The sequence below is a fragment of the Hippopotamus amphibius genome, chromosome 14 (assembly GCF_030028045.1).
Source record: "Hippopotamus amphibius kiboko isolate mHipAmp2 chromosome 14, mHipAmp2.hap2, whole genome shotgun sequence".
In the NCBI taxonomy this organism is placed as follows: Eukaryota; Metazoa; Chordata; class Mammalia; order Artiodactyla; family Hippopotamidae; genus Hippopotamus; species Hippopotamus amphibius.
In genome coordinates, this window is record NC_080199.1 from 80211839 (window position 1) to 80226823 (window position 14985).

General features: G+C 38.8%; 1 protein-coding gene across 18 annotated transcripts in view; it reads right to left on the reverse strand.

Moving 5' to 3' along the window:
• Window positions 1–14985, reverse strand: part of PARP4 (poly(ADP-ribose) polymerase family member 4) — a 105075-nt gene that overhangs the window by 4267 nt on the left and 85823 nt on the right. For all 18 annotated transcript variants that reach the window (XM_057707097.1, XM_057707089.1, XM_057707094.1 and 15 more), the window contains 2 exons: window positions 14269–14368; window positions 2667–2799 (listed from right to left, as the gene is read on the reverse strand). In XM_057707097.1, the coding sequence (XP_057563080.1) occupies window positions 2667–2799; window positions 14269–14368 (233 nt within the window). The remainder of the gene's footprint in view (window positions 1–2666; window positions 2800–14268; window positions 14369–14985) is intronic.

Below are 14985 nucleotides of genomic sequence, written 5' to 3' on the forward strand. Positions count from 1 at the left end.
GGTTTTGCTCAAATCAGGATCCAAATAAAGGCTACATATTGCCTCAAACATCCTTTAATTTATAGGTTTCACCTTCCCCTCTTTTTTCTCTTGCCATTTATCTCCTCATATTCCAGACATTGCTGACTACATTCCCGTGGTATAATTTAACATGATCAATCTCTATTCTCTGATATCTGATCTTTATTAAGTAAAATATTTACATAGTTTCAAAGTCAAAACCATAAACAAGGTACATTAGGAGAAACCTAAATTCCATCCTTGTCTCCTCCCCCTCCCCTTACAGATAATATTTTATTAGTTTTATTAGTTTTCCCCCTATCTTGCCTTTTGAAAAAACATAACTGAATTATGTGTGTGTGTGTGTGTGTGTGTGTGTGTGTGTGTATGTGTACACAAGGGTGGCCATTTGCACAGGGCATGGACGGATTTTTGATGGCAAGGAGAGTATTGATACCCGCACTCAAGGCCTCTTGAGGTGCCAGGGGTCAGCTGAGGGCTGGGGGCCAGGGCCCCAGAGCTGGTTCTTTCCACACTGCCACATGTTAGCATAAAACTTCAAGAGGTCCCAGAATTCTAAATCTGAACCTGGTCTGCTAGGTGGTAACAAAGTTGTATTTGTGGTCGAGGTAGCGCTTTAGACATATTTTATTTAACAATTTGCTAGTTTAATTTATAATTTTTAAACACTTAGACATAACGTGTGAGTCTCTGTTTGTATTCTTGTCCCAGGCCCCGCAATTGTTAGATTTTCCAAAAGCACATAAAATCAATATGCTACAGTGAAAAGAGTACTAAACCAGGACCCACCTACACCTGAAGTCTCCGAGCTCCAGTTCCCTTTGACACCTCCATCCTGCCTCACGTGGAAGAGCACAGGCAAGATATTCCCTGTGAGCAAAGTTATCTCTGTGCTCACACTTCCAGCTTCATGCGAGTGTTAGTTAAGAAAGGTTGAGGTTTTTTTTTTTAACTAAATAATCCATCTTCATCCTCCAAATCCCCACCCTCCATACACACATCTAATGTCAGCTACAGCCTTGAAAAAAATGTTTTTAAACAGGAAATAGTTGTAGTCACTTCCAAATACTGCATAAAAACATAGCTGATTTGTAATTGCTCAGCATAAATTGGGCATCCACATTTTTTTTAGCTCTTTATTGGAATATAATTGCTTTACACTGTTGTGCCAGTTTTTACTGTGCAACAAAGTGAATCAGCTGTATTTATACATATATCCCCATATGCCCTCCCTCTCGAGACTCCTTCCCACCCTCCCTACCCCAGCCCTCTAGGTCATCACCCATCATCGAGTTGATCTCCCTGTGTTATGCAGCAGCTTCCCACTAGCTATCTATTTTACATCTGGTAGCGTATATATGTCAATGCTACTGTCTCACTTCGTCCCAGCTTCCCCTTCACCCCTTCCCAACCCTATGTCCACAAGTCTGTTCTCTACATCTGCATCTTTATTCTTGCCCTGTCACTGGGTTCATCAGTATCATTTTTTTTTTCTTTTAAGATTCCATATATATGAGTTAGCATACGGTATTTGTTTTTCTTTTTCTGGCTTAGTTCACTCTGTATGACAGACTCTAGGTCCATTCACCTCACTGTAAATAATTGAATTTCATTCCTTCTTATGGCTGAGTAATATTCCATTGTATATATGTGCCACATCTTCTTTATCCATTCATCTGTTGGTGGGCATTTAGGTTGCTTCCATGTCCCGGCTATTGTAAATAATGCTGCAGTGAGCATTATGGTACATAATTTTTTTTGGGTTATTGTTTTCTCAGGGTATATGGGCATCCACTTTTATTCAAAGTAAATGTGGTAAAAAATTGTTAATTTCTAAAGATAAACACTAGATATTTTCAAAATACAGAGGTTTATTATACACAGAAACTTACAAAACAAAAAATTATTCCCTATTTACTCTAATATTTTCTGGAATAAAAAAAAAAACGTAAAAACAAATTTTCCTTTAGCCTCACACACAATGCTTTAAAACTCAGGGCACTATTTACTATTTACCTGGCTCACTGTCCGCCCCTGGGTCTTGCTTGTTATGACAAGAATTCCACTGAAAGGGTGTGGTTACTGACTGGGTATCTAACAGGAATGTAATTTCCCACAGCCTAAGCAATTTCTTTTCATTCTTAAGATAACTGTGTGGGGAGGAGGAGAATTACTGTTAATTTAGGAATTACTCTTCCTAATTATTATACTGGATCCACAAACAATATAATAAAAACCTGGCCGACACACATACACTTGCTACAGCTTCTTTTGTTCATGATTAAAACAAAATGAAGGACGTCCCTGGTGTCACAGTGGTTAAGAATCCGCCTGCCAACGCAGGGGACATGGGTTCGAGCCCTGGTCTGGGAAGATCCCACATGCCTCGGAGCAACTAAGCCCGTGCCCACAGCTACTAAGCCTGTGCTCTAGAGCCCGTGAGCCACAACTACTAAGCCCTCGCGTCTAGAGCCCGTGCTCTGCAACAAGAGAAGCCACTGCAACGAGAAGCCCAAGCACCACAACGAAGAGTAGCCCCCACTCTCCACAACTAGAGAAAGCCTGCACACAGCAGTGAAGATCCAAAGCAGCCAATAAAAAGAAAAGAAAAGAAGTGATTGAAAATATAAGTGAGTTTAAGTCACCTGGAAACGGAAGCCTCATCCAGTCGCATCAGTGATTTGATGACTATTCCCTCCTGTTCCAACTTGGTGCGAAGGAACTGTAGCACCAGAAACGTGGCGATCAGGTCTAGAAGGCACTCTCTTCCTCTTACACCTGAAAGTGAAACATGTCTGTATGTAATTAAAGTTGTTTCTCTCTTGTTAGTCTTTTACTCCATGGGAGCCTCAGCCAAGACCTAGAAGGGTAGAGGGCCCGTTATTTTTCCTCCCGTACAAGCTTCATCACCTTAACAGCCACAGTGGCTCATCTGATAGTTTCCCAGGTCAATTATCTCTATTTCCAAGATGTTTGATAGGTAGCACTGTTTGCATCACTACAACATACCACTTAATGGTTTGGGGTTTTTTTTTATTTTGAAACATTTTAAGCATACAGAAAAGTAAAAAGAATAATATGGTGAATATCCCCATCACCTTGTAGCTTGTCCACTTTTAACTGTTTCCCACATCTGCTTCAAATTTCTCTCTTCTTTAAAAGAAACAAGATATTTTAAAGTTGAAGCCCTCCTTGTATATGTTCTCCAACCCATCCACTTACCCTCCAACCTTCCCCCAGCTTTTCAAAGGTAAACACTATTCTGATCTTGGGATTTACATTCCCACGATGTACATTGCTTTTGAAAGCTATCTTCAGTTACTACGAACAATTATATGCCAATAAAATAGACAACCTAGAGGAAATGGAAAAATTCCTATCAATATATGATCTCCCCAGACTGAATCAGGAAGAAATAGAAAATATGAATAGACCAACTATCAGTAATGAGATTGAATTAGAGGGGAAAAAAAAAACCTCCCAAGAAACAAAAGTCCAGGACCAGACAACCTCACAGGAGAATTCTATCAAACATTTAGAGAAGAGTTAACATCGATCCTTCTTAAACTACTCCAAAAAAACTGCAGAAGAAGAAATACTTCCAAACTCACTCTATGAGGCCAGCATCACACTGATACCAAAACCAGGCAAAGATATCACACAAAAAGGAATATTACAGGCCAATATCACTGATGAACATAGATGCAAAAATCCTCCACAAAATATTAGCAAACCAAATCCAACAATACATTAAAAGGCTCATACAACATAATCAAGTGGATTTATCCCAGGGATGTAAAGATGGCTTGATATCCACACATCAATGTGACAGATGACATCAACAAATGTATAGTTCATATTATCATCTCAATGGCTGCAGAAAAAGTTAGGTTGTTTATTAAGGGTCTTTGTAAAAATTTTATTTATTTTATTTATTTATTTATAGGCTGCATTGGGTCTTTGTTGCTGTGCGTGGGCTTTCTCTAGTTGTGGAGAGCAGGCTTCTCATTGCGGTGGCTTCTCTTGTTGCAGAACACGAGCTCTAGGTGCACAGGCTCAGTAGTTGTGGCTTGCAGGCTCTAGAGTGCAGGCTCAATAGTTGTGGTTCACGGGCTTAGTTGCTCCGAGGCATGTGGGATCTTCCCGGACTAGGGATTGAACCTGTGAACCCAGTACTGGCAGGAGGATTCTCAACCACTGTGCCACCAGGAAGTTCCAAGATCTTGTTTTTTAATGTAAGCGTTTATCACTATGAACTCTCTGAGAACTGCTTTTGCTGCATCCCATAAATTTTGCTATGTTGTATTTTCATTTTTGTCTCACGGTATTTTTTTAAATTAATTAATTAATTAACTAGTTGGCTGTGGTGGTCTTACTGCTGTGCGCGGCCTTTCTCTAGCTGCGGTGAGTGGGGGCTATTCTTTTTTTTTTTAAGAACTTTTATTGAGATACAGTTAATATACAACAAACTGCATATATTTAGAGTGTACTATTTGGTATCCCAATCTCCCAATCCATTCCCCCCCAAGTGGGGGCTATTCCTGATTGCGGTGCGCTGGCTTCTCATTGCAGTGGCTTCTCTTGTGTGAGAAATAAAGTTCACATGTCCGATTACCAAAGAAAGGACAACAGAAGCCCAGAGCACAGTAAGGCGAGACTTTAATATCTGTCTTGCAAGAATGGGTGTCTGCTGTGTCTGCCAGGACAGGCACACGTGTGATGATCACAGAAATTCTTCTTATTCCTAGTCCGCAAATCCCTCCCTTGGTTCCTCATCGGCTGAGTACTGTAGGGTTCACACGCTTTCCCGAAAATCGCCTACCAATGAGGTTACAATGTGTACTCTACTACTATTTGATTGGAGGGCTTAGGCCTTCTCTATGACGTCGTGACAGCTACCACATCTCCCTTTGTTCTGCTACCTTTGGCGGTAATCTTTGCCCATTACTTTCTGGTAGGAGCTTTTGGTCACGTCTGCAAACTTTTACTACATTCCTTGGAAATGAATCACCAGACGTTTGTTATCTCTCACATCCTGTTGCAGACCCCGGGCTCTAGGTGTGTGGGCTTCAGTAGTTGTGGCATGTGGGCTCAGTAGTTGTGGCACACAGGCTTAGTTGCTTCGTGGCATGTGGGATCTTCCCGGTCTAGAGATCAAACCCCTGTCCCCTGCACTGGCAAGTGGATTCTCAACCACTGCACCACTAGGGAAGTCCCTCGAGGTACTTTTTTATTTCTCTTTCGATTTCTTCTTTGACCCATTGTTTTTTCTGTAACACGTTGCATAATCTCCACATATTTGTGAACGTTCCAGTTTTCTTCTTGTATCCTTCTAGGGGTTTTATAGTCTTACGTTTAGGTCTATGATCCATCTTAATTTTTGAGTATGGCATGAAGTAAGGAGGTTTGTTTGTTTGTTTGTTTTTCATTTGAGAATCAAATTCTTCTAATAACAGTTTTTTGTTTCTGTTTTTGCTTTTGGGTCGTGTGGCTTGCGGGATCTTAGTTCCCTAAGCAGGGACTGAATCTAGGCCACAGCAGCGAAAACATGGAATCCTAACCAAGGGAACTTCCTCTAATATCATTTTTGAAATAGCTTTCCTTTCTGATTGATTCCACTGGTGTCTTTTCAGAGAATCAGCGCATTAAGTGTGCAGGTCTCTTTCTGGACTACCTATTTTTTCCCCTTAGTCTATTTCTCTATCCTTATGTCAATACCATACTGTAGATTTGCAATCTTAAATTCAAGCAATTTATGTACTCCAATGCTCTTCTACCACAAAATGATCTTGGCTATTCTAGGTCCTATTGCATTTTCATATAAATTTCAGAATCAGTTCATCAATGTGTATAAAAAAGTTTCCTGGGATAACAGTCAATCTATTTCCAGGCTCTCTATTCTTTTCCATTGATCTATTTGTCTATACTGTTGCCAATATCACACTGTCTTAATTAACTATAGCTTAATAGTAAGTCTTCAAGTTGGGTAGCATCAACGCTCCAACTTTGTTCTTCTGCAAAGAAGAAGAACAAGTGTTGGCTATTCTGGATCTTTTGTCTCTCCATATCAACTTTAGAATCAGTTTGTCCCTACCTATGAAATAACTTGCTAGGATTTTGATTGGGATGCCACTGAATCTGTAGGTCAAGTTGGGAAGACTGACTCTTGACAATATTGAGTTTTCCTATCCATGAACATGGAATATCTCTCCATTTATTTACATCTTAGATTTTGTTGATCACAAGTTTATAGTTTTCCTTATATAGATCTTGTACATATTTTGTTACATTTATAGCTAAATATTTTATTTTTGGAGGTGCTAATATAAATGATAGTGTTTTTATTTCAACTTTTATTTGTTCTTTGTTGTATATAGTAAAGCAATTGACTTTTGCATATTAACCTTATATCCTGCAAGCTTGCTATAATTGCTCATTAATTCTAAGAGGTATTTTTGTTGATTCTTTTGGATTTCCTACATAGACAATCATGCCATCTGTAAACAAAGACAGTTTTAATTTCTTCCTTTCCAATCTGTATACCTTTTATTGCCTTTTCTTGCCTTGTTGCATTAGCAAGGACATCTAGTATGATATTAAAAAGAAGTGGTGAGGGGGAAATCCTTACCTTGAACGTGATCTTAGTGGGAAAGCTTCAAGTTTCTCACTATGTTAGCTGTTGGATTTCTGTAGATAGTCTTAATCAAGTTGAGGAAGTTCTCTTCTATTCACAGTTTACTGAGAGCTTTTATTATGGATGGGTGTTGGATTTCCTCAAATGCTTTTTCTGCATCTATTGATATGATAATGTGATTTTTCTTTTTTAGTTTGTTGGTGTAATGGATTACATTAATTGATTTTCAAATGTTGAACTAGCCTTATGTACCTGGGGTAAAATCCCACTTGGTTGTGATGTATTATTTTTTTTTACATTTTTGGATTCTTTTTGCTAATATTTTGTTGAGGATTTTTGTGTCTATATTCCTGAGATATATTAGTCTATAGTTTTCTTCTCTTTTAATGTCTTTTCTGGTTTTGGTATTATAGTAATGCTGCCCTTAAAGGATAAGTTAGGACATTTTCTCTCTGATCTACCCTCTGGAAGACATTGTAGAGACTTGGTATAATTTCTTCCTTAAATGTTTGGTAGAATTCATCAGTGAACCACCTGAGCCTCGGTCTTTCTATTTTGAAAGGTTATTAATTACTGATTCAACTTTAATAGACACAGGCCTATTCAGATTGCCTACTTCTTCTTGTATGGGTTTTGGCAGATTGTCTTTCAAGGAATCAGTCTGTTTAATTTCTGTTATTAAATTTGTGGGTATAGTTGTTCATAGCACTGAATCTATAGATCAATTTGGGGAGAACTGACACCCTAACATTATTATTTTCCAATCCCATTACAATGGAAAACTTCTCTGTTTATTTAGATGTTTAAAAAATTCTCTCAGTAATGTCCTGTGGTTTTCATTTTAGAAATCTTGCACATCTTTTAAAAATTTATTGTTAGCTATTCAATGTTTTTAATACCACTGTAAAAAGTAAATTGAATTTTCCATTTATTTGTGGCTAGTATACAGAATTAAAATTGATTTTTAAATTGAAATATAGTTGATTTACAATGTGTTAGTTTCAGGTATACAATGAAGTGATTCAGATATATATGTTTGTGTGTGTGTGTATTCTTTTTCAGATTCTTTTCCATTATAAGTTGTTACAAGATACTGAGGGACTTCTCTGGTGGTGCAGTGGTTAAGAATCTGCCTGCCAGAGATAGGATTAAGATGGAGAAGTAGGAGGACGTGCGCTCACTCCCTCTTGCAAGAGCACCAGAATTACAACTAACTGCTGAACAATCATCAACAGAAAGACACTGGAACTAACCAAAAAAGACACCCCACATCCAGAGACAAAGGAGAAGCCGCAATGAGATGGTAGGAGGGGCGCAATCGCGTTAAAATCAAATCCCATAAATGCTGGGCGGGTGACTCACAAACTGGAGAACAGGTGTACTGCAGAAGTCCACCCGCTAAAGTGAGGGTTCTGAGCCCCACATTAGGCTTCCCAACCTGGGAGTCCAGCAACGGGAGGAGGAATCCCCAGAGAATCTGACTTTGAAAGCCAGCGGGATTTGATTGCAGGACCTCCACAGGACTGGTGGAAAGAGAGACTCCACTCTTGGAGGGCACACAAAAAAATGTGCTCACCAGGACCCAGGGGGAAGGAGCAGTGACCCCATAGGAGACTGAACCAGACCTACCTGCTGGTTTTGGAGGGTTGCCTGCAGAGGTGGGGGGGCAGCTGTGGCTCACTGAGGAGGCAGGGGCACTGGCAGCAGGGGTTTTGGGAAGTGCTTATTGGTGTGAGCCCTCCCAGAGTCTGCCAGTAGCCCCACCAAAGAGCCTGTGGGCTCCAGCACTAGGTGGCCTCAGGCCAAACAACCAATAAGGTGTGAACACAGCCCCACACATTAGCAGACAAGCAGATTAAAGCTTTACTGAGCTCCGCCCACCCAGCCCTACCCACCATCAGTCCCTCCCATAAGGAAGCACACAGGAGGCTCCCAGATAGCTTCCTCCACAAGAGGGCAGACAGCAGTATCAAGCAGTATCAGCAGTATTTCGTCTTGTGGAACTGAAAACCACAGAAAGAGAGAGAAAATGAAAAAGCAGAGGACTTTGTACCAGATGAAGGGACAGGATAAAGCCCCAGAAAAACAACTAAATGAAGAGGAGATAGGCACCCGTACAGAAAAAGAATTCAGAATAATGATAGTGAAGACGATCCAGGGCTTTGAAAAAAGACTGGATGCAAAGATCAAAAAGTTTACCAAAGACCTAGAAGAATTAAAGAGCAAACAAACAGAGATATGCAACACAATAACTGGAATGAAAAATACACTAGAAGGAACCAATAGCAGATTAACTGAGGCAGAAGGGCGAATAAGTGACCTGGAAGACAGAATGGTGATCATCACTGATGCGGAAAAGAATAAAGAAAAAAGAATGAAAAGAACTGAAGACAGCCTAAGAGACCTCTGGGACAATGTTAATCGCACCAACATTTGCATTATAGGGGTCCCAGAAGGAGAAGAGAGAGAGAAAGGGCCTGAGAAAATATTGGAAGAGATTATAGTTGAAAACTTCCCTAACATGGGAAAGGAAATAGCTACCCAAGTGCAGGAAGTGCAGAGAGTCCCAGGCAGGATAAACCCAAGGAGAAACACGCCAAGACATACAGTAGTCAAATTGACAAACATTAAAGACAGAGAAATATTATTAAAAGCAACAAGGGAAAAATGACAAATAACATACAAGGGAACTCCTATCAGGGTAACAGCTGATTTCTCAGCAGAAACTCTGCAAGCCAGAAGGGAGTGGCATGATATATTTAAAGTGATGAAAGGGAAGAACCTACAACCAAGAATACTCTGCCCAGCAAGGATCTCATTCAGATTCGACGGAGAAATCAAAAGCTTTACAGACAAGCAACAGCTAAGAGAATTCAGCACCACCGAACCAGCCTTACACCAAATGCTAAAGGAACTTCTCTAAGCGGGAAACATAAGAGAAGAAAAGGACCTACAAAGACAACAACAAAACAATTAAGAAAATGGTACCAGGAACATACATATCGATAATTACCTTGAATGTAAATGGACTAAATGCACCAACCAAAAGACGCAGACTGGCTGAATGGATACAAAAACAAGGCCCATATATATGCTGTCTACAAGAGACCCACTTCAGACCTAGGGACACATACAGACTGAAAGTGAGAGGATGGAAAAAGATATTCCATGCAAATGGAAATCAAAAGAAAGCTGGAGTAGCGATACTCATATCAGATAAAATAGACATTAAAATAAAAAATGTTACAAGAGACAAGAAAGGACATTACATAAAGATCAAGGGATCCATCCAAGAAGAGGAGATAACAATTATAAATATATACACACCCAATATAGGAGCACCTCAATACATAAGGCAAATGCTAACAACTATGAAAGAGGAAATGCGAGGCAGAAATAGAGCCACAGGTGTAGAGAACAAACACATGGACACCAAGTGGGGAAAGTGGGGAGGGTTGGGGGGGAATGAATTGGGAGATTGGATACCAAATTGTACGCTCTAAATATATGCTGTTTATTGGCTGTTAAAAAAAAAAAAAAAAAAGAATCTGCCTGCCAATGCAGGGGACACGGGTTCTATCCCTGGTCTAAGAAGCTCCCGCATGCCGAGGATCAACTAAGCCCGTGAGCCACAACTACTGAAGCCTGTGCACCTAGAGTCCATGCTCCACAACAAGAGAAGCCATTACAATAAGAAGTCCGTACACTGCAATGAAGAGTAGTCCCAACTGAGCTTGCTCACTGCAACTAGAGAAAGCCCATGCACAGCAACAAAGACCCAAAGCCAATAAATAAATAAATAAATAAATAAATAAGTAAATTTATTTTTTAAAAAAATACTGAATATAGTTCCCTATAGCATATAGTATGTCTTTGTTGTTTATCTATTTTATATATAGTAGTGTATACCTGTTAATTCCAAATTCCTAATTCATCCCTCTCTCCTCTCTCAGCTTTCCCCTTTGGTAACCATAAGTTTCTTTTCTAAGGGTGTGTCTATTTCTGTTTTGTAAATAAGTTCATTTGTATCATTTTTTAAGATTCCTCGTGTAAGTGATATAATATGGTATTTATCTTTCTCTGTTTGACTTACTTCAGTTAGCATGATAATCTCTAGGTCCATCCATGTTGCTGCAAGGGGCATTATTCTATTCTTTTTTATGACTAACATTCCATTGTATATATATGCACCACATATTCTTTATCCATTCCTCTGTTGATGGACATTTAGATTGATTCCATGTCCTGGCTGTTGTAAATAGCGCTGCTGTGGACACTGCAGTGTATGTATATTTTCAAATTAGAGTTTTGTCCAGGTTTATGCTCAGGAGTGGGATTGCTGGGTCATATGGTAGTTCTATTTTTAGTCTTTTATGGAACCTCCATGTTGTTCTCCATAGTGGCTGCACCAACTTACATTCCCACCAACAGTGCAGGAGGGTTTCCTTTTCTCTGTACCCTCGCCAGCATTTATTATTTGTAGACTTTTTGATGATGGCCATTCTGACCAACGTGAGGTGATACCTCACTGTGGTTTTGATTTGCATTTCTCTAATAATTAGCAATGCTGAGCATCTTTTCATGTGCCTGTTGGCCATCTGCATGTCTTCTTTGGAGAAATGTCTATATATTAGTCTTCTGCCCATTTTTTGATTGGGTTGTTTGGGTTTTTTTTATTAAGCTGTCTGAGCTGTTTGTATATTTTGTAAATTAATTCCTCATCGGTTGCATCGTTTGCAAATATTTTCTCCCATTCTGTAGGTTGTCTTTTAGTTTTGTTTATGGTTTCCTTTGCTGTGCAAAACCTCTGAAGTTTAATTAGGTCTCATTTGTTTATTTTTGTTTTTATTTCCATTCTAGGAGACGAGTCTAAAAAAATATTGCTACGATTTACATCAAAGAGTGTTCTGCCTGTTTTCCTCTAGGAGTTTTATAGTATCCAGTCTTACATTTTAGGTCTTTAATCCATTTTGAGTTTATTTTTGTATATGGTGTTAGAGAATATTCTAATTTTATTCTTTTACATGTAGCTGTCCAGTTTTCCCAACACCACTGAAGACTGTCCTTTCTCCTTTGTATATTCTATCCTCCTTTGTCAAATAAGATTGATTTTTGTATTTTGACCTTGTATCAGCTTTTGTTTGTCAGTCTTTTGTCAGTTTCCTTCATTTTTAAAGGAAACTTTCCTGCTTGGATATAGAATTCTTAGCTTATTGGTTTTTTCCTTTCAGTATTTTAGATGTTATTTCATTATCTTCCAGACTCCACTATATCTGATGTAAAGTAATTCTTATACATGTTTTCCTAATTTTAATGTGTCCTTTTTCTCTGGCTGCTTTTAAGATTTACTTGTGTTTTTCAGCAGTTTGATTCTTTTCTACTTAAATGTGGTTGTTTTTGTATTTATCCTGCCTGGAGTTCTGTTGAGTTTCTAGGATCTGTAAGTTGAGGTCTTTCATCCATTTTAGAAAAAAATCAGTTATTAGTTATTCAATATTTTTCTACCTACCCTCTCTCCTTCAGGGATTCCAATTACGAAAAAGTTAAACCTTTTGATGTTGTTCCACAGGTCTTTGATTCTCTTCTTTTGTAATTCTATTTTCTCTTTCTATGCTTCAATTTGGATAATTTTTAATCACCATTTTATATTCTAAATTTTCCTTTGGTTCTTATAGTTTCCATCTCTTTGCTGAGATTCTCTCATTTGTTCATCCATTGTGTTCTTCTTCTCTGGTAAACCCTTCACCATATTTATACTATTAAATTCCTTGTCTGCTAATTCCAACATCTGGGTCATCTGTAGGGCCGCATGTATAGACCATTTTCCTCCTGGATTTTGGGTAATATTTTCCTGCTTCTTTGTATGTTATTAAATTTTCATTCTATACAAAACATCGAAGGTGATACCTTGTAGAGATTCTGGAGTATGTTATCTTATTCTAAAGATTATTGAGTTTTGTTCTGGTGGATCCTCTGAAGGTTTTGTTTTAGGCTTTGTTAGGGTGGCACTTTTTTGTTTTTCCCCTTCATCCTGTTGCATAGTCCTTGATCATGAGATATGGTCCTTACGGATCTTCTGGGGTTTCAGTGGAAAGCCTGAGACATTTATCAAGTCTAACTTGCTGTAATTTGAACACTAAACCCTCTCTTCCCAGCACTTGGCAGCTGGAATCTCTGCTCGGCCCTTTAGCTTCCCAGTTGTTGCTTTTTTCTGGATTCCTTGAGGGCACACCTGTGTCTGTATAGGTTAGGCGGGAGCCAAGGATCTGAAGGAGGGGTGTGTGTGTGTGTGTGTGTGTGTGTGTGTGTGTGTGTATAATTTAGATTTTACTGCTTATTATGTCATTCCATACAATTTTAAGTAAACAGACTTTGAGAAAATACACTGGGAGTATTAAACAGATGATGGCAATATTGGTGACAATGATCGTATTTTACATAAGGTAGTAAGTGGTACCACTGCCATCGCCCCACAAAATTTGTGCATTTCATATAAAAAGAATAAATATAGTTCACTGGCATGTAACTAGCATTATTCCTTGCAGTCTATGAACCACGACAGGACTGAAAAACTGCAGAATCTTCAGAGCAAAACACAGCGTTTCGCTTCACTAGCAGATGTAGCAGTTTGTTTCCTTAAAAAACAAGCAAATAAATCAACACAACAAAAACTACACCACACAATCCCAAAACAAAAGTTGAGGGAGTTTTTAATGCAGATTTCAGAGCTCCCTGTTCTGTGGCCCCGTCCTTTTAGGATTTTCACCTTTATTTCCAGGCACTCTCAGCCTCAAAGGCTGACCCCTGTGCTAGCATCCCACGAAAACTTCCTGTTTTGTTCTAACCTCCATGTGCCTCATGCACTGAGAAGTGCCTTCAGGTGAAAAGCTGGTAAATGTGCAGCTCACCTTGGTTGTTTCTCTTCTTTCAAGGTTTGTGTTTCTGCTTGGTATTGATTGTATTCCAGGCCTTCAGAGAGTGGTTTTAAAATATTTTGTCCAGCATTAGTAAGTGTTATTGGCAGGAGTTAGTCGGCTCTTCTTTCATTCCAGGAACTAGAAACTCTCCCCCATGCAAGTTTTCATCATTGCTTTTAGTCTAGTGCAATTCAGGAGTGCATTTTCCTGCCACCTGTAGCTGGGTGGGTCTCTGGGACCAGTTCTTGCCAGCTTCTCTCTGTCCCTCCTGTCTACCAGGTAGATGATGCCAGAGTAACCTTTTCTTCTTTTCTCTTCACCAGAGTAATTTTAAAGACACATATTGATGATGGTAGACTCACAGTATGGAAGAAGCCTGGGTCTCTCAATGACTGTGTGCAGTGGAACTCCCACCTAACTGATACTTGACTGTGATATGGGCATGAGAGAAATCTTCATGTTAAGTTACTGAGATTTTGGATCTTTTTACAACAGTCATTGCTCCTTATGCTAATAAATTTGCACAGGTAATACCTAATTAATGGTAAAGATATGACTAGAAACTAGTCCCAACCTTTGATGGTTAACAAATATAATCCCCTTCATATGTAACAAATATATTAGGACACTGGTTCACAAAAGAAAGGATAACATTTAAGAGCACTCCATTTAATAAACAGAAAAATGGTGACGTACCTAGAGATCGAATGCCTTTTTGTGCAAGAAATCTGTTTAAAATATCTGTATTAAGTTTTAATATAAATCCCAGTTCTCGCGTAAGTTTCCAGCAGCCATCCTATGAAATTAAGAAAACAAATTTCAGCCACATTATTAAAATTTCATCACATAATCAGTTATGTGATGAATAATATGTTTTTAATTTTTTTCAGTTCAGTGCATTAAGACATTTATTACTGTAAAATCAAAGTTCTTCATATACACACATAGTATTATTGGGACTCTCATAAATACTATGGACATTACCTGGTGGCATTTGTAGTAAGCCAGTAAAGAGACTCATGTGTAGATATTTTAAAAGATAGTATTATACATTTTTTCTTCTAGTAATGTTTTGAAACGTTTTCCAAACTTTTAAATAACATGATTCCTTTTGTTCAACATTAAAAATGTCCTTATGATGAAATATGAAAATGACTATTTTCCACTAAATATAAAATTATGTTGAACACACTCTTTAAAACTATATTCCTTGTGCTCATGCTCCCTGCCCACTCAGGCTAAGCGTCTTTGCCTTTAAGGCTGATCTTCACCACATGCTTATGAAAGTGCTGTAAGCCTGCTGGCGGAGACCCTAACCTTGAAGCAGACAGACTCCGGGTCCCAGGTGAACTAACACAGGGAGCAGAGGGGAAGGCGAGGGACAGGCAGGTGCACAGGTTAAAGTATCTATGG